Source organism: Sus scrofa, chromosome 3 (genome assembly GCF_000003025.6).
Source record: "Sus scrofa isolate TJ Tabasco breed Duroc chromosome 3, Sscrofa11.1, whole genome shotgun sequence".
In the NCBI taxonomy this organism is placed as follows: domain Eukaryota; kingdom Metazoa; phylum Chordata; class Mammalia; order Artiodactyla; family Suidae; genus Sus; species Sus scrofa.
In genome coordinates, this window is record NC_010445.4 from 32,189,688 (window position 1) to 32,208,717 (window position 19,030).

General features: G+C 52.3%; 1 protein-coding gene across 14 annotated transcripts in view; it reads right to left on the reverse strand.

Moving 5' to 3' along the window:
• CIITA (MHC class II transactivator-like) overlaps positions 1-19,030 on the reverse strand; it is a 59,070-nt gene that overhangs the window by 17,982 nt on the left and 22,058 nt on the right. For 6 of the 14 annotated variants that reach the window (XM_021085810.1, XM_021085807.1, XM_021085811.1 and 3 more), the window contains 10 exons: positions 14,914-15,060; positions 14,604-14,699; positions 10,954-11,016; positions 10,684-10,764; positions 7,665-7,709; positions 6,499-6,651; positions 5,633-5,776; positions 4,084-4,233; positions 3,501-3,569; positions 761-2,414 (listed from right to left, as the gene is read on the reverse strand). In XM_021085810.1, the coding sequence (XP_020941469.1) occupies positions 761-2,414; positions 3,501-3,569; positions 4,084-4,233; positions 5,633-5,776; positions 6,499-6,651; positions 7,665-7,709; positions 10,684-10,764; positions 10,954-11,016; positions 14,604-14,699; positions 14,914-15,060 (2,602 nt within the window). 14 annotated transcript variants of the gene reach the window in all.

The following is a 19,030-nucleotide window of genomic DNA, read 5'->3' on the forward strand; positions in this document are numbered from 1 at the left end:
GATTTAGATTCCTTAAATTAAGGAACTTTGACTTCAACCTGAGGGAGGTGGAGTGCCTCTAAAAGATTGTAAGCAAGGATGAAAGATGATCAGATGCAATTACTAGGGAGATTGCTCTGATGGTTAAGAATAAAGTGGAGTGGGGGAGTTCCTGTCATGGCTCAGTGGTGACGAACCTGACTAGGATCCATGAGGATGTGGTTCAATCCCTGACCTCCCTCAGTGGGTTAAGGATCCTGCGTTGCTATGGCTGTGGTGTAGGGCAGCAGCTATAGCTCGGATTCAACCCCTAGCCTGGGAACTTCCATATTCCACAGGTGTAGCCCTAAAAACCAATAAAATAAAATAAAATAAAATGGAGTGGAAGAGGCGAGAACGGGGGCAGGGAAGTCAGGGGAGGCTGTGGTTTTAATCTAACCATGACAAAATGGTGACTTGATCAGGGGATGGAGAGAAGAAAATGAATTTGAACCCAGATCAGTCTTAGACTCTAGACATGGCCCAGTGCCTGGAACATGGCCCTTTCAAACAGTGGTTAAAAGAATGATGCTGCCTCTCACTGGCTGTGTGACCTCGGGCAAGCTACTCTCCCTCTCTGAGCCTTGGCTTCCTCATCTTCAAATGAGTGGAATCACTTCTGCCCACATCTGGCTGCCATGCCTACTGAATGAGACCCCACAGAGCCAGCACTGGGCACAGCAGCAAAACCACAGTAGGTGCTCAATGCAAAGAAGCCCTCTCTCCTGTCCCCGGCCCCCACCTGAAATGGGTGACACAGCTGAGTCCCACGAGGCTCCCCAGTCCAGAGGGGTCAATGCCAGTGCTGCGGAGGTCCAGGGAGAAGTCTCGGCCTGCAGCCACCAAGGCGCTGCCCAGCACGTGGGTGTCCGGAGGCGTGAGCCGAGTGCCCAGAAAGGAGAGTTGGGTCGGGAGCCCCTGCAGCACATGCTGCCAAAGCCCAGAATCCAGGGCCTCGTGCGTGCAGTGCAGCAGCTCCAGCAGCCGCCCTGCCTGCAGGGTCCCGGGCTGCAGCCGCTTCAGGTACCTGTTGAGCACCTTCTGCTTCCGGTCCGCCAAGGTGGCTGCCACCAGCCCTGCCAGGGCTCCCAGGCAGCGGGCGCGAGGCTGGAAGACCAGCCCGACCAGAAAGCGTGGCACAGCCTCCAGCCAGTTGTCATAGGGCCTCTTCTTCCTAGGGGTTAATGCCAAATACTGCGGCAGCTCCTTGTCCTTGATCTCGCTGCTCAGAGCCAGCCACACGGCCCCCAGGAAGCACTGCAGGAGGAAGCTGGAGAAGGCCAGCTCAGGGGCCCCCGGGGCCCCCGGGGCACGCTGCACCAAGCCTTGGGCCACAGCCCAGGCCCTGGCCTCTGCCGATGGGAACTGGCCCTCCTGCAAGCTGCTGTGGTGACGGCGGCCCAGTTCCCAGGCCAGTCTGGCCAGTCCCACCAGGGCACCCGGGGGGCTTTCGCGGGCCGCTGGTCCTAGGAGGCCGACGTAGAGGCCGGTGAGCGTGGAGGGCAGCTCTGCCTCCTCGCCCAGCTCCAGGAGGGTCTCTGAGAGCCGGCACACGGCCCGGCACACGGAAGGGCTGTGGCTGTGACTCAGGAGAAACGGCTGTGCCTGGAGGAGCTCCAGGGCTCTCTTCTGGCGCTCACGGGCCCCCCGACACTCAAAGTAGCGCAGCATGTAGGTCTTGGCCTGCTGTGCGGAGAAGCCGGCCACCTCAAACAGGGCGTCGGCCTTGCTCAGGCTCTGGGCCAGGCGGCCCCGGGGCCGGGCCGTGAGCAGCAGGGTGCAGCCTCGCAGCAGCTTGCGCTGGAGGAGCCCAGCCAGCAGCCCCCGAAGGGAGCGGGGTTCTGAGGACAGGGGTCCGCCCGCGCTGTGCACGAAGCCGTCCTGGGCTTCGCGCTCCTCGAAGGCATCCAGGATGAGCAGAACGCGGTCCGGCCGCCTCAAGATGTAACTGAAGACCTCGTCGTCCATGGGCAGGGGCTGTGGGCCCAGGGAGAAGAGCAGATCCTGCAGGCGGTAGGTGTTCCCCGGCCGGTCCAAACAGTGGCAGGGGATGCAGAAGACAAAGTCGTACTGTGGCAGCTGGCCGTCAGCCCAGGCCCAGCTCACGGCCTGGGCCCAGTGACTCTTCCCTTGTCCTGCTTTGCCGAGCACGGCGATCACCTGCGTCTCGCGTGGCCCCTGGCGGTCGCTAGCGGCCAGCAGCACCTCCGCCAGACCCCCTCGGGCTGGCTGCCGCTCTGCCCAGTCCAGGGAGGCCAGCTCTCTCTCCTGACTCTTGCTGCTGCTCCTCTCCAGCCGCACCCTCACCAGGTCCACCTCCACCAGGATGCCTTCCGGGCCTGCGGGCTTGGCTTGGTACCTGTCCCGGAGTGAGTGGTGGAACTGCTCCACAGTCTCTGCACAGGTCAAAGGCGGGAGTGGGGGAGGGGAGGATGCTAGTGGCAGGACCGGCTACCAGGAGGGCAGCCGAGAGGCCAGCCCGGCCACCATCACTAGCTTCTTCGTCCATTCACCCGTCTTCCCTGATGGCTTTCTGGATTAGCTGCCTCATTCGCTCATTCATTCCCTCATCTTCTCCATCATTTACCCACTCCAAGATTTTCTTCTTTTGCTCACTCACGATTGGGAGACCATTCTGGGGAGGTGTGTGTGTGTGTGTGTTGAGGGTTAAGATAGTGGAATCCATGTTTCTGGTTTAAGTCCTGGCTCCACCACTTACTAGTATTATCTTGAGCATGTGCGATACCCCACTGTGCCTCAGTTTTCTCCTCCACAAAATGGGGACCATAGTCAGGTTGGGACTTTCCTGATTTACTACATCTCCTGTGTTGGAGTACCAGGGACAGAGTCAGACTCAGCAGTCAGCTGCCCTTTCATCCCCACTCCTGTCTTAGTTCCCTCGGTCACCCACGCTCCCTTCATTCACTCTCTCAGCCTCGCTAACAAGATATTGATGCCCAGGAGTTCCCGTCGTGGCTTAGCGGTTAACAAATCCGACTAGGAACCATGAGGTTGCGGGTTCGGTTCCTGCCCCTGCTCAGTGGGTTAACGATCCGGCGTTGCCGTGAGCTGTGGTGTAGGTTGCAGACGTGGCTCGGATCCCGCGTTGCTGTGGCTCTGGCGTAGGCTAGCGGCTACAGCTCCGATTAGACCCCTAGCCTGGGAATTTCCATATGCCGCGGGAGTGGCCCAAAGAAATAACAAAAAAAAAGACAAAAAAAAAAAAAAAAGATATTGACGCCCAGCATGGGCTTCCCCGGGGCAGGTCCTCGGTAAAGGTAGCTTTAAATGTAGGTATAACCAGAGGAATGAGTGATGAGATGATGTGAAGATGCAATGAGCATGTGAATGAATGAGTGAATGAATGAATGAGTGAGCCAACAAAAGAGAGATTGAACAAGTGTTGGGTGAATGCATGAAGGGAAGTCGGATTTGGGCTTCTACGTCCAGCACCTGGGCAGAGGGACCCTGCCACCACTCACCTGGCCACTTGGGAAGCCTGCTGGAGGCCTCTTGATCACCTGAGCATTGGGTGGGGGACACACTGCCCTCTGGAGAGGAAGAAGTCCATGTTAGAGTTAGAATGAGGGGTGTCTGGGGGACCCCCCTTGGAGCATTAGTCTTCTGACCTGGACTGAGAGTCCTCAAGACTGCTGGTTACCAGGTGGTGACCTGAGGCTGTATCCTACTCAAAGATGCCTTTCTTTGGCCAGCTGCTCTTTTAAAATTTTCACCAGTGTTTTAAAAATCACAACATCTATGTTAAAATCAGGATCTCAGATCTGCTGACAATTCAGAAGGTCTCACTGCACTGAGCCTCTTTTCCTACCAAGTGACAAGCTGGTAAAAGCTGGTGGCCCCATTGAGGTGAGATTCTCCAATTGTTTCTCTCTCTCAGCCCCCCTCCTGTGGACCCCCTTCCCTGAGACCCTCCCTGCCCTATTTCACAGGATCACAACTTGCTGGTCCTGCAGGTGCCTCTCAGAGCTCATTGTTTGAGGAAATTCCTTCCCCCAGGGCCTCAATCCTGCTGCCAGGAGCTCTCAGGGCCCTGCAGGTTCTTACCTGTCATGTTTGCCCGGGAGGTCAGGGCTGGTTCAGGCATGCTGGGGAGGTCAGCTGCTGACGGGGCGAAGGGACTGGTGGAGCCAGGCCGGTCTGGGGACTTTGGGAGGCTATGGACAGGGGGTGCTTGGCTGGCCTGGGTCATCTCACCTACATTGGGAAGGAAAGGAGTGTTAGGAACAACCAGCCACCCACTCAAGTCGCCCTGACCCCAAATCAGGATATGGGGCTGGGAGTCTGGAGAGAGGAGAGGGGACAAAACATTTTAGGACTGAGTTGAGGAAAAAGCTCTGGAGTGACATGGAGCTCCCGGAGCCTTGATTTCCCCATCTGTGAAAGGGACACAACCAGCTCCTTGGGAGCAGGGCAAGTGCTTCTGTTAGGGGACGACTGGCCGAAACTGTCCACCTCGGCCAGGCAGGATAACAACCACTAGCAGGAGGTGTCTCGAAACAGGAGGCCCCGTGAGGAATGTGCTGCTGCCCTGAAGACTAACCGGGAGGATGTGGGAGGGGCCCGTGGGAGGGGCCTGTGGGAGGGAGGAGACCACCAACTTCCCAGGATCCTTGGCGCTGGAATCCATCTTGGCTGAGAGGTGTGTGCGCCACCCAGAAAGTCCCCGCGCGAGGCGGACCAAGCACGGGTCAGGCAAGACAATTGGCCATAGACCACCCAGAAACTAACCCCATTCCCGTAAAACCGGAGACTGTGAGCCAAGCGGCAGCGCAGTTCTACTGTTTTTTTTTTTTTTTGCTTTTTAGGGCCATGCCCGCGGCACATGGAGGTTCCCAGGCTAGGGGTTGATTCGGAGCTACGGCCGCCGGCCTACACCACAGCCACAGTATCGCAGGATCCGAACCGTGTCTGCGACCTACACCGCAGCTCACAGCATCACAGGATCCTTAACCCAGTGAGGGAGGCCAAGGATTGAACCCACATCCTCATGGATACTAGTTGGATTCATTTCTGCTGTGCCACAGTGGAAAGTCCTCAAAGGATGCTCTTGAGTTGAGTGGAAATATCTCCTTAGCCTCATTCTCTCTCCCATCCCTGAGAGCCCAACGTGCCTTCCCTTGGACAATTTAAAACCCTCCAATGTGGCAGGTCAGCAAGGACCTTCTTACAGACCCGGAAACAAGACAACTTTGAGAAAGCTGTGCAAGGATCCATACCAAACTATTCACAACGGTATACTAAAAAGAGCGATGGGGAGACTCCGTGACTCTTGTAAGTAGGTCTTATTTTTTGGTTTCTTAATGAGCATACATAAATATTTGGATTTTAAAGTATAATGAAGTTATTTTTCTTAAAAGGGAGAAACTAAGGCTTCGTGGAGAAAAGTGACCAAAAAAGGTCACTTAGGCACTTGGGTCGCTTAGAACACGCGGGAGCTTTGCTCCTCTCTTTTGAGTTTGGGGAAATGGGGACGGAGGATCCTGAGAAGGTGCTGGGCTGTAAGCACTAAATGCCTGGGGTGGGAAAAGGATGGCGTCAGGGAATAGTCAGGTCACAGGCAGAGGGGGTGGGGAGCCTGGCTTCCCACGCTCACCTTGGTAGATGAGTATACTGGAGACCCCTGTCCCGGCCCCTGAGATGTGCCAGAGCCCCTGGGGCAGGGTGGAGAGCGTGGGGATGATCTGAATAGGTCCAGCAGGGACACTCAGGCAGCTCAACAAGGAACCTGAAGGGGGCGCTGCAAGAGACCAAGATGGTAAGGTAGGGTTCTCCGTTAGCATCTTTTTTGTTTTTTGTTTTTTTTTTTTTTGAAAGATTTTATTTTTTTCCATTATAGTTGATTTACAGTGTTCTGTCAATTTCTACTGTACTGCAGAGTGGCCCAGCTGTACATATGTATGCATTCTTTTTCTCACATCATCCTTAACCATGTCCCACCACAAGTGACTGACTAGATATATAGTTCCCTGTGCTATGCGGCAGGATCTCATTGCTTATCCACGCAGGAAGGCAATAGTTTGCATCTATTAACTCCAAACTCCCAGCACTTGAGCATCTTAATTAACATCTGACTCCCTTCTCAAGGACTCTAATCGAGAGAGCCTGGAGGAGATTGAAAAGCTTTGTCTGCTGGCCCAGCACAGTGTTGCTGGCACCCAGCAGAGCAGCTGGCCCAGAGAGGGTGCACGGTTCACTGCTGAGGAAAGCAAGCGAACTAGCATAGGGCTGGCAGTGAATTCCCTGGTTGGCAGGGATTCCCTGCTGTGATGCCCAGGGCACATTCTCTGGCACAGACGGAGTCGAGGGGGACCCTGGGGGGTAGGACTGGCTGGGATGGAAGTGGGTGACAGTAGTAGGGGGAGCAGTTCCTGTCCCTTGTGGCTCCTGAAGTAGCCACTCCTCAGGCACCTGCGGGGAGGCGGGAAGGGGAAGCCCTGCCCCTCCAAGCCCCTAACCTACCCGGCATTGGGACAGCGTCCTCCAGCTGGGCCTGGCTGGGTGTTGATTCCTTGTTGAACAGAGCAGGAGGTGATGGGCAGGGTCGAGCTGAGGAGTCGCTCACTGGCCCCACCAGGAAAGTGCCAGTCACCATGGGCATGGCGAGGGGCTCGGCTATGAGAAAGGGGGCCGTGTCAGAGGCTTGGTAAGATCTGGGTGGGTGCCCTGAGGGTCCTTCCCAGGGTGGGGAGTGCTCAGGGAGCAGAGTGGAACTCTCTGCTGGCAGTGGAAGGGAATTCCTGTCCTCTTCTCAGTCCTGGGTGAAGCTGGTCTGAGCAGCAACTGTGCTGTGTCACACAGCCCCCACCCCCGGCTTCCTCCCTGAGCACTTCCTGCCTTGGAGAGCCGGGCGCAGGCGGGACACACCTAAGAAGAGGGTGTTAGCCCAGGCCCCTACCACCTTCTATAGCCTCCAGGGACCTCGAGCACTTGCTGTCTCCCTGGGGCACGAGTTTATCTCCTCCATTGAATCAGGAGCTCAGGAGGGCGGAGACTCGCCTCCCCTATCAGATTGGGGGTCTCCATCACGCTGGGGTCCTCCTGGTTGGGGTCCCTGTCTTCTCCATCAGATTAGACCTGGGAGTAGAGACCAGGCTTCCTCCATCAGACTATGAGGCTTTCATTTCTCAGTCTCTTTCTCACAGGGGAGCTGGCCTCCCCACCTTTGCAATAACAACCGAATCAGGGAGGAGGGAGGAAGGGAGGGGAGGAAGCATCTGGTGGGGGGGGGATGGAGGCATGGGGAAGAGGCTCATTGAGGCATGGGAGGGGGGAACCGCCGGGTAACCAGCTGACCAGAGGTGACGCTGCCTTCCGAAAGGAGAGCTGTGGCCTGGAGGGGCAGTGGAACAAGGTGGGGTGGGGGGGTCCTCAGCTCTGACTCAGAGTTCAAAATAGGTTTTGTGGGTAGAGGTGAATCTCCCAACAGTCCTTGAACTGCAGAGCACGCACTGTGGATTCATGATCTTAGTCTGAATCCCAACTCCAACTCTCACTTGCTGTGTGATGTTGAACAAGTGGCTTCACCTCTCTGAGCCTCAGCTTTTAAATGCTAGTTTATATGCACACCTGAGGAGACCCCAGCTTCCCTGCCTGGCAGTCTCCCTGGATGCACCCGCCCTGCTCACCTAGCTTCCTGTGCTTCAGATCCGCAGGCAGCTCCTCCGGGAAAGCTTCAGAGAGAACACACGGTCATCAGACCCAGCCAGGACGGGCCTGTGGACCCCAGTTAGGCCTTGTGGCCTTGCCTTAAATGGCTGGGAAGTGGCCTGGGGGGTCCCTTTCCCTCCTCTTCCTCCGACCATTTCTGCCCCCACTCTTTTGCTTGAGCCCAAACCCCATCTTGAAGCACCCAGGGCAGTGAGGCACTGGAAGAGGCAGAACCATAGAAGAGACACAGGAAGAGTTTGAGTTTAAAAATAATAATAATAAAAATGAAAAAAACATCTGTGGGAGATCCCACCCTGGCACAGTGGGTTAAGAACCTGACTGTAGCAGCCCGAGTCGCTGTGAAGGCACAGGTTCCATCTCTGGCCTGGTGCAGTGGGTGAAAGGATCCGGCATTGCCACAGCTGCAGCTCAGATTCAATCCCTGCCCTGGAAACGTATGCCATGGGTGCAGCCATTACAGAAACAAAAACAACCTCCCACCAAAAAAAACAAAAAAAACAAAGACAAACCACCTGCTTTTGGGCCCTTCCTGGCCGTGTTGTCTCTGCTACACAGCCTCTCTGAGCCTTTGTTCTCTCATCTGTGAAACAGGGGTGTTGATTCCCATTTTGCAGGAATGCACTGGAAATCAGTGAGTGCATATCAAGCACGGCACACATCAACAGAGAAAAACCCAGCTGTGTCCTTAGCGAGGGGCTGATGAAACAAACGATGATTCATCCCCCAGTGAAATACCATGCAGCCCTAAAAATAACAAGGATGTGGAAGGATGTGTGGGCAGTACTGGCGTCTGCAACGTCCTTTGACACGTTCCCCTGGAAAATGGATGGATGGGTGGATGATAGAGGGATGGACAGATGGATAGAGATGTGTTAAGGCAAATATAGCCCAACACTGATGGTAGGTTGTCAGCAGTGGGTATGTGGTTGCTTGTAGTACAATTCTGTCACCTCTACTATATGCTGAAATTTTTCGGAGTTCCCGTTGTGGCTCAGGGGTTAACGAACCCGACTAGCATCCATGAGGACGCAGGTTCGCTCCCTGGCCTCGCTCAGCGGGTTAAGGATCTGGCATTGCTGTGAGCTGTGGTGTAGGTTGCAGACGAGGCTCAGACTCTGCATTGCTGTGGCTGTGGTGTAGGCCGGCACCTACACTCGGACTCAACCCCTAGCCTGGGGTCTAAAAGACACGCAAAAAAAGACAGAAATTTTGTAGTCTGCACCCTACACCACATGGTAAAATATTGGGGGAAAATGCTTATGAAATGAAAAGAAAGAAGAAAGGGGGAAGGAAGGAAAGAAAGAAGGAAAGGAAAGGGAAATTCCTGGGCGGGAGGACCACGTGTTTTCCATCGTGGTGTGGAAATCGCCGTCCTGACGTGGTAAACGAAGAAAGCCAGGTGCCCGAGACGGTGGGTGAAATGCCACTTGTGGGGCAACATTGTTTTAAAGAGCTGGCTTTTAGGCAAAATATAAGACAAAAAGGAAACTGGCAGCATAGATTGTCTTCAGAGAGGGAAAATGAAAGACTGGGAAACGAGTGGGAAGGAGCTCTTTTTTCTTTTTTTTTTTTTTTACTGACTGTTCTTCGCACCTTTTGAATTTTTATGCCATGCATCTGTTTACCTGTTCAAATTAAATAGGTTCAGGGCTTACACATGGTTTGGCCTAGAGTAAGCATTCAATTAGCTGTGATGCCCATTTTGTGGAAATTTTTTTTTCTTTTTTTTTTTTGCTCTTTAGGGCTGCACCTGAGGCATGTGGAAATTCCCAGGCTAGGGGTCAAATCGGCTGCTGCCGGCCTCCACCAAGGCCTCAGCAGCACGGGATCTGAGCCTCATCTTCGACTTATACCACAGCTCACGGCAGTGCTGGTTTCTGGACCCACTGACCGAGGCCAGGGATTGAACCCAAATCCTCATGGATACTCGTCAGATTCCTTTCTGCTGCACCACGATGGGAACTCCTGGAAATTTCCATTCAGTGGATATTTATGGAGATGCTCCCGCATGCCAGGCATGTACCAGGTGCTGGGGAAGGTAGTGATTACATAAGAAAGACAAGGTCCCTGTCCCCATGGTGGGGGAACTAAGCAAAAGCCAATACCTAAAACAAGTCCAGATTGTGACAAGGGCTGTGATGCTGGAGAGACACAAACAAGGTGAAAGTAAGTAAGGTTAATTTATGTGGAAAAGTTGATGGAAGAAGGCCTTCGGGAGGAGGCAACATGTTGGCCAAGACCTACAAGATTCGGAGGCGCCACTATGGGAAGAAACGGGGGAAGGGCATTCCAGACAGGGCCAACAGCAAGTGCAAAGGCCCTGAGGCTGGAAAGGGTACAAGAGTTACAGGAATGGAAAGAAGCCAGTGTGGCTGGATGGAGCATAGTGACTCACATTCGTGAATTTGGAGAGGGGGAAGGGCCAGATCCTACAGATCCTTGTGGTATGTATTTTGAGCCATTGGAGGGTCTGCAGGCCAGCCAAATGATTGAATTTGCATTCAAAAGCCCATGTTGGCTGCCAGGTGAGGACAGACAGAGGAGGCAGGCAGACTGACTAGGAGGCTCAGAGAGGTGTAATTATTTGCCCAAGGTCACACAGACCTTAAATAGCAGATCTGGAATTCAAACCCAGATCTTGCTGGGGAAAGACTGTCCTTGAAGAGACCTCCCTTAAATACAGGGGTGACAACTAAGGATGAAAGAGAAGCCAGAGCCCAGAGGTCTTTTGGAAATGACAGTCAAAAACAGAGACCCACCAGGAGAGGGACCATCTGCTGCTGGGCCACTTGCTTCCTCTCTGGGTCTCGAGGGAGCAGTGGTGAGAGGAGAGGTGGGGGGACACCCAAAGCCAGGTCAGAGCAGGCAAGGCTTAACAAGGAATGCGACTGGGAGGTTTTAGAGCCAGGGCAGGGCCAGGAATGAAGCCAGGAGAGGTTGGATGGCAGGGGGCGGGGGGGAAACACGCTCACTCACATCTTTTCTGACTTTTCCGCCCTGAGTCCTCCAGCACCTCCACGCTCTCACTGATCATTTCTTCCAATCCTATGTGCTCAACTTCAGAGAAAAAACCAAAGACACCAAGACACACAGTCAGAGGATGTCCGAGATGAGCCCTCATTGTCCCTACACTGGGAAGGGAACGTGACTTCTCATTGAAGGGTGGCCTCTGGGTATTTCCATGCCCCCTAAGGAACAAGGAAGGAAATGCAGGCTGAACCAAGAACCCCCCACCCCCCAACTTACTGAAAATGTCTTTGCCCAGGCCCTCCAGCTGAGAGTCTTGAAAAACATACTGGTCCAGTTCCGCTGTCCAGACAAGGAAAAGTGCCGTCAATCAGTGAGTTTTCACCTCACGCTTATTGTGTGCCTGGCCTTGGGCTGGGCATTGGGCAGTCATGACTGTCCAGACCTGGCCCACAATGGGGGTCCATAAAGGTTTGCTGAATGAATGATCACTGACTCTTCAGGGGCTCTTAACCTAATCAGAGGGATGATGTGTATCTAGTACTATAAAGTAGTGCCAGTAGTATAGTAGAGCTGTCTTGGGTTTGAGTTTAAATTTCAGCTCTACCCCTCACTCACCCTACTAGCCGTACAAACTTAGGCCAGTTAGGTCCCCGTTTCCTCCTCTACGTGATGAGAACAAGTAATGCCTACAATTCAGGGATGGATGGTGAGGCGTATAGGCTTTGCCTTTCCAGCAGTCAACACAGTAGTCAGTACACAGCTGACACTCAGTAAGCAGTTGTAAACTGTATGAAGTGGAACCTGGCTTGGAGCCAACAGGATGACAGTTATCATGGCAGGAGATACAGGAGAGGGTGTAAAGTGGGATGGGGCAATCAGGGAGGATGTCCCAGAGAAGGACGTCCTGGAGCTAGACTTTGAAAAATGGGGCAGGAGTTCCCATTGAGGCGCAATGGTTAATGAATCCGACTAGGAACCATGAGGTTGCGGGTTCGATCCCTGACCTCGCTCAGTGGGTTAAAGATCCCGTGTTGCTGTGGCTGTGGTGTAGGCTGGCAGCTACAGCTCTGATTAGACCCCTAGCCTGGGAACCTCCATATGCCGTGGGAGCGGCCCTAGAAAAGGCAAAAAGACCAAAAAAAAAAAAAAAAAAAAAAAAAAAGAAAGAAAGAAAGAAAGATGGGGCAGAGTCTGCGAGGAGGAAAGAGGAGGGCTTTCTGGGTGGTGGGGACAGAGGGAGGAAAGCCGTTTGGGAAACTCTTAGAGACTGGTATCTGCAGTTAAAAGTTTCATGTCGGGGAAAGTTTGGACTTGATTTTATAGGCAGTGGGGAGCCATACAAGGCTTCTGTGCTGAGGAAATGGAGGGAAGATATAATGGTGATGAAGACGATGACAAACATGATAATGATGACATGACGGTGTTGGTGGTCGTGGTGGGGTGGAACCTGACACTTACTGAGTGCTCACTCTTTGCAAAATCCTGTTCTAATCACTTTATGCACAGAAACAGTCATTCCACGAGGCAGGTGGGATTATTATTCCCAGTTTATCTCTATAGAAGCCAAGGTTGCTCAAATGACTACCTGGCCAGAGATTCTAGGAGCACAGGTTTGAGGAACGGACTTGGGCGAAGCTGCCTCCTCCACATGCTCCCGCTTCCTGTGTAGATGCCTCTAAAGGGAAAAAGTCCCCCCTCCTAAGTGACTTGGGAAAAAGCCCAAATCCTTCGTTACTACCTCCAGTTGTGAGGAACTGTGAATACCCTCAGGCCCAAATATTTCTCCTTCCAGCAAGTAAATTCCCAGAAAGGAAAGGAAACAGGCAGGCTCTCAGTTCTGCAATTTTTGAGACACGTACGGTTACTGTTCCTCTCCATTTTCTGCCCTCTGTGCTGTGGAAAGACTGGCCACATTTATGCCAGACCTCCTAAGGGATGTCGTTCCTGGGTTGCCAGGAAAAGGGCCACTAAAAACAGTTGTGAAGGTTGTTCACTGTACAAGGGGGCCTAGCCAAGAGGGCAAAAGGGGCAGAAATCCAGACTGCACTTTGATAGCCAAGCTGTTACTTTTTTTTTTTTTTTTTTTTTTTTTGTCTTTTTGTCTTTTTGCTATTTCTTGGGCCGCTCCCGTGGCATATGGAGGTACCCAGGCTAGGGGTCAAATCGGAGCTGTAGCCTCTGGCCTATGCCAGAGCCACAGCAACATGGGATCCGAGCCGCATCTGCAACCTACACCACAGCTCACGGCAACGCCGGATCGTTAACCCACTGAGCAAGGGCAGGGACGGAACCCGCAACCTCATGGTTCCTAGTCGGATTTGTTAACCACTGCGCCACGACGGGAACTCCCAAGCTGTTACTTCTTAATGGGGGCTCCATCCTCCAGAAGAAGGAGCATCTTTTTATATTTGAACAAAGCCTCTGTATAAGAGAGCGATGTCCCTGGTAAGGAGAGAGCCTTTACCCCATCCTACCCCGCAAAAAACACAACAGAACAGAAACTTTTCTCCCCAAAGAGTTCTACCCTTGACTGAAAGCTGAGGCTCTTTTTAAAAATTGAAGTATAGTTGATTTACAATATTGTTTTAGTTTCAAGTGTAGAGCAGAATGATTCAGTTGTACATATGTAGTCTTTAACATTTTTTTCTGTTGTAGTTTATAATGCAGCTCTTAATTTTTTTTTGTCTTTTTAGGGCCATACCTGTATCATATGGGGGTTCCTAGGCTAGCGGTCAAATCAGAGCTGCAGCTGCCAGCCTATGCCACAGCCACAGCAACGTGGGATCCGTGTCGCTCTTTTTAAAGCTACAAACAAGGAATTCCCACTGTGGCTCGGCAGCAGTAAACCCGACTAGTATCCATGAGGATGCGACTTCGATCCCTGGGCTCGCCCTGTGGGTTAAGGATCTGGTGTTGCCATGAGCTGTGGTGCAGGCTGGCTGCTGCAGCTCTGATTTGACCCCTAGCCTGGGAACGTCCATATGCTGCAGGTGTGGCCCTAAAAAGAAAAAAAAAAACAATAAAGCTGCAAACCAGCCTCTTAGATTAAGCCTTAGCAAACCTCCCCACCCTAGGTACTTTGGTTTTTGTGGTTAAAAATAAGACCTCAGTTAGAATTTCAGACATGCCCATTACTGTCTCTAACGCAGACATGGGTGAATTGCTTTATCTCGCTAAACCTCAGTTGCCTCATCTGTAAAGTGAAAATACTAAGAATATCTACTTCCTTTGTCTTTGTAAGGATTCAATGTGATAAGACACGCACAGCGATTAGCAGGCTGCAAATGCTCCCCAAATGGTAGTTACTACAAATACTAGAGTAGTTTAGCTTGGGAGCTTGGGAGAGAGGGAGCGGTGTATGACATAGGCTTTGTGGGAAGGAAGGAAAGAAGAGCAACTAATAGAAAAAGATGTAGAAATAGAGGCAGAGGATGTAAAAGTGAGATTTGTCTTTTTTAAAGGGCCCCATGTAAAATGTGTGGAAGTCCCTGGGCCAGGGGTCAAATCAGAGCTACAGCTGCTGGTCTATACCACAGCCACGGCAATGTAGGATCCAGGCCACACCTGCGACCTACACCACAGTTCAGGGCAATAGCAGATCCTTAACCCCACTGAGCGATGCCAGGGATCGAACCCACACCCTCGTGGTTACTCGTCAGGGTTGTTACCACTGAGCCACAATGGGAGCTCTGTAAAAGTGCGACTTAATTGCCTGGTGTTCATTGGTGAAGGGGTCTATTTCCCTCCCCTTCTCCATCTCTCTTCTTCCCTGATTCTCCGTCCTTCCAGCCCTCACTCCCCATCCCCCTGGCCCAGATTTCTGAGGTAGGGCCTGCTGGCTCCTGGTGAGTGGGTGAGATTAACCAAAGAGAAAAGAAGCCTCTTCCCCTCGCTTGTCCTTTTTCTGGCTCAGAATGCTTCCTCACCGATACTGGCGTAAGTTTCCCTGGTTTCTTCATCTGCTTCCATGTCGCACAACAGCCTGCTGAACTGTTCGCAGTTGATGGTGTCCGTGTCAGGTTCTGGGAGGAAAAGCCACTTGGATGAAGCAGGAAAGAGCCAGGAAAGAGGGCTGGTGGGGAAGGAGGGGGTAGCCGGGCAGGCTGGGAGATGTCCCCACGAGGAGCCCGCCCCCGGGGGGCGGGCTCTGGAGCTGTCCGTGGTGCTGAGCAGCGCTCCATGGCAGGCAGAGGGCTGGGGAAGGACTTGAAAAGGGCCAGAGGGAGGAGGGCCCACCTGAGCAGAGCTCGATCTCTTCTTCTCCAGCCAGGTCCATCCGGTCATAGAGGTGGTAGAGCTGCAGAGGGTCGGCACTGCTGTTGAGAAGCTCCAAGTACCCACCCTCCAGAGGCCCCAACTCCATGGTGGCGCACTGTCCACTGCCTGGAAGAACGACATTCGGTTCGGTCAGGGGATGGTGGGAAGATACAGACAATTTACACATACCCCCGATCCCAGCTGGGTTGCTTGATGAAGACCAGGCTTGGCCGGATCCAGAGAAACTGAGCGAAGGTTCTCGCTCAGCATGCTGACTGCTCCGGCCAGTGGGGGAGGGGAAGCCCTATGCCCTCCCTCCAAAAAAATTACCATCACACTGGAGAGATGCCTGTGATAAAGAAGAGGGAAGTAGAGAAGTGTAGATTCAAGACATCTCACACCTGGGAGCCAGGAGACCTGTGCCTGCCACTGGTGCCGCATGAATGATAACAGCTAAGACGTATAGAGCACCTACTATGCACCAGACACATCTGCAACCGTATGAGGTAGGTATTATTACTAACTTCATTTTACGCCTGAGTGAACAGAGGCTCAGAGGGGTTAAGTGACTTCCATAAGGTAACCCGGTTCCAAGCGGAACCAGGATTTGGTTCTGAGCAATCTGACTTAGGGACCTGCATTTAAGTGTTAGGCTTTCCTGCCCTGGATGTCCTTGAGCAAGTCTGTGCTTCTCTCCATGCTTCATTTTCCTCATCTGTACATGGAAGGAGTTGGACAGATTTTCTCTAAGGTATCTCATTGTTGATTTTGGAGAACATATCAGATGCCTTAGGTTCTACTTCACTTAATCTTCAAAAGAACCCTGGACATGTCCATGCAAAAGCAGGTATATGAATGTACATAGAAGCATCCTTCATAATAGCCGAAATAGGGAAACAACTCAAATGGCTATTGGAGTTCTCGTTGTGACACTGTGAGTTAAGAATCTGACTGCAGCAGCTTCAGTTGCTTCAGAGGCAAGGGTTCGGACCCCACCCCCCCGCCCCCGCCCCAACACAGCCGGTGAAAGGATCCAGCATTGCTGCACAAGAAAGAAAGAAAGAAATGCATCTGTCAGATGGCTATCAGTGGATGAATAGATAAACAAAATGTGGTCAATCCAGCCATACAAGGGAATGGTGCTCAAGACATCAATAAAGTGGAGTTCCCGTCGTGGCGCAGTGGTTAACGAATCCGACTAGGAACCATGAGGTTGCCGGTTCCGTCCCTGGCCTTGCTCAGTGGGTTAATGATCCGGCGTTGCTGTGAGCTGTCATGTGGGCCACAGACACGGCTCAGATCCCATGTTGCTGTGGCTCTGGCGTAGGCCGGCAGCTACAGCTCCGATTTGACCCCTAGCCTGGGAACCTCCATATGCTGCGGAAGCAGCCCTAGAAAAGGCAAAAAAAAAAAAGACATCAATAAAGTACTGCTACGCGCTTCAACACGGATGAAACTTGAAAACACCCTAAGTGAAAGAAGCCGAGCACAAAGGCCACATTATTTATCCGAAATATGCAGAACAGACAAATCTTTGGGGATAGAAAGTAAATTAGTGGTTTGCTACAGTCAGGGGAGAGGTGAGAAGCAGGGAACAAGTCCTAATGGGTATGTGGCTTCTTTCGGGGGGAATGACGAGACATCTGAAGTGGACTGTGAGGATGATTGCACAGGCGTGGGAATAGACTAAAAAGACCATTGAATTGTACGCTTTAAATGGGTGAATTGTCTGATAATTTGAATTATATCCCAAGCTGTTAAAACAAAAGCAAACCAAACTCTGGTCCTGGAAGGTCGGCATTGTTGTTTCCATTTTGCAGACAAGTGACCTGAGGCTCAGAGCGGCTAAGCAACCTCCTGCTGGGTAGCTCTTGCTGCTTAGAGCCAGGGTGAAGCTTCATCTGTGTGGCTGCCATGGCCCTGGCCTGCTCCGTAGTTCTGGTAGTCTCTGATCCCATGGTCTGTTCATTTCCTACTGCTACTGCGGCCAAGTACCACAAGCCTAGTAGCTTAAGACAGCTGAGTCTTATTCCCTCACAGTTCTAGAGGCCAGAAGTGTGAAGTCAAGGTGTTGGCAGGGCCACAGTCACTCTGGAGGCTCTAGGGGAGAATCATTCCCCTTCTGTTATTACTCTATTATTCACGGAAAAATCCAGGATGATACTACTTCAAGATCCTTTAACCTAATAACATCTGTGAAGACTTTTTTCCAAATAAAGTAGCATTCGAGCTTCCAGGGGTGTGATGTGGACATATCTTGGTGGGGAGGGGCATTCAACCTGGTATACATGGGGCACAGACAGGTGCTGAAAGGATCAAAGGAAGCTTCTTGTAGGAGGTGAGAAGAGAGATGGCCCTGAAGTTTAGAAGATCCAAAATAGCTGCCTTCTTCTTCTCCTTCTTCTTTTTTTTCTTTTTATGTCTGTACCATGGCATATGCAAGTTCCCAGGCTAGGGGCTGAATCAGAGCTGCAGCTACCAGCCTATGCCCCAGCCACAGCCACACCAGATCAGAGTCACATCTGCAACGTACACAGCAGCTTTTGGCAATGCCAATTCCTTAACCCACTGAGTAAGACCAGGAATCGAACCCACATCTTCATGAACACCATGTCAGGTTCTTAACCCACTGAGCCACAATGGGAGCTCCCAAGATAGCCATCTGAGTGCCCATCCTGGGCCAGAAAGAAATGGAGTTGAGAAAACACACGCACATTACTCAGCAACACTCACTCGCTACGGAGGGTCTCAGCACAGACCTGGACGTCACAGAGAATGAATTTTCCAGTCCAATGTGAGGCCCTGGCCAGGGATGACTATTTATGATGGGTTGGGTGGGAGCTGCAGGAACCCAAACATAGCAGACTTGCGTTAAAGGCCCAGCCACCCGTGACTGGAGGAAGCAGAACTGAAAGATGGGGCCACCACCCTTTTCTTGGAGTGGGGCCAAGACTGGGAGGTGGGGAGAGGGGCTCCACTTCTCCTAACCTGCTCTCCTATGAGCCAACCAAGCCATCTACTCTTCTCTCCAGGGTAGGGAGAGAAGACCTCCCTGCCCCAAATCTTGCCTGCTGCCAGCCTCCCATTTTCAACCCGTGGCCTTTATTGAGAGCCTTCATCACAGCAGCCTGCCTCATTTGCCAGGAGGTGAGGTCTGGCAAGAATAGTGGCGGACCGATGCCAGCAATTCCATAAAAGAGATGTGCGACTTTGGTCAAGTTTCTGAAATTCTCAGTTTTCTCACAAGATCTTTAGGGACCCTTAAGCTCAATCTCCTTTATTCTAGAGGAGAAGACGAGACTCTGAGAGGGGATGTGCTTGCACAGGTCCCAGAGTTTGCCAGGGGCCGGGCCTTCACGTGATCCCCCAGCACGAGACTTCCAGGCCACGCTCTTTCCTGTCAATCATGATGCTTCCAGTCAAATAAGCGCCCCCATGGATCTAGGTTCAGGAGTAGGGACCAGGTCCCATCACAGATGGGCAATGGAGGGAGGTGAAGTGGGGAGAAGCCTGGCTTATTGACGAGCTCAGCTTCACACACTGGACATTATCACCACATGCAGTCAAACACCGGCAAAACTCTACTGACTGTAGAGAAAGAAGGCAGCTCCTTGGAGCTTTGGAGTCAAATTGCCTGACTCTGAAACCACGCCTATCTGCCAACCCTCTGCCCCCTGGGGAGTTCATTTCTTAAACTTCTAGGAGCCTCGGTTTTCTCATCTGTAAAGTGGAATAATAATACTTGGTAGCTCACGAGGACTAGTTCATTCATGTAGAGCTCTCAGGAAGGTGACTGGTGCTTGGTAAGGGCTTGGACAGAAGCCGAGCAGCATCCAAGCCACGCATGATGAGCACAATATAGGTGATGGCCATGATTATTATTAATTCACCTTTTACCTCTGTGAGGTTGATAAAGGGACCCTTTCTGTTCCATTCCTGAGTCACCACATTGTGAAGCTGTTCTTTTGCGTAAGGAGACCCCATGGAAAAAGCCCCACAGCCAGCAGTGCAACCCAGCCAGTCTGCTCCCAGACACCCCAACACACGCCCTGCATCTCCAAGACAAAGCCTGCACCTTACACACTTCCTCTTGAGT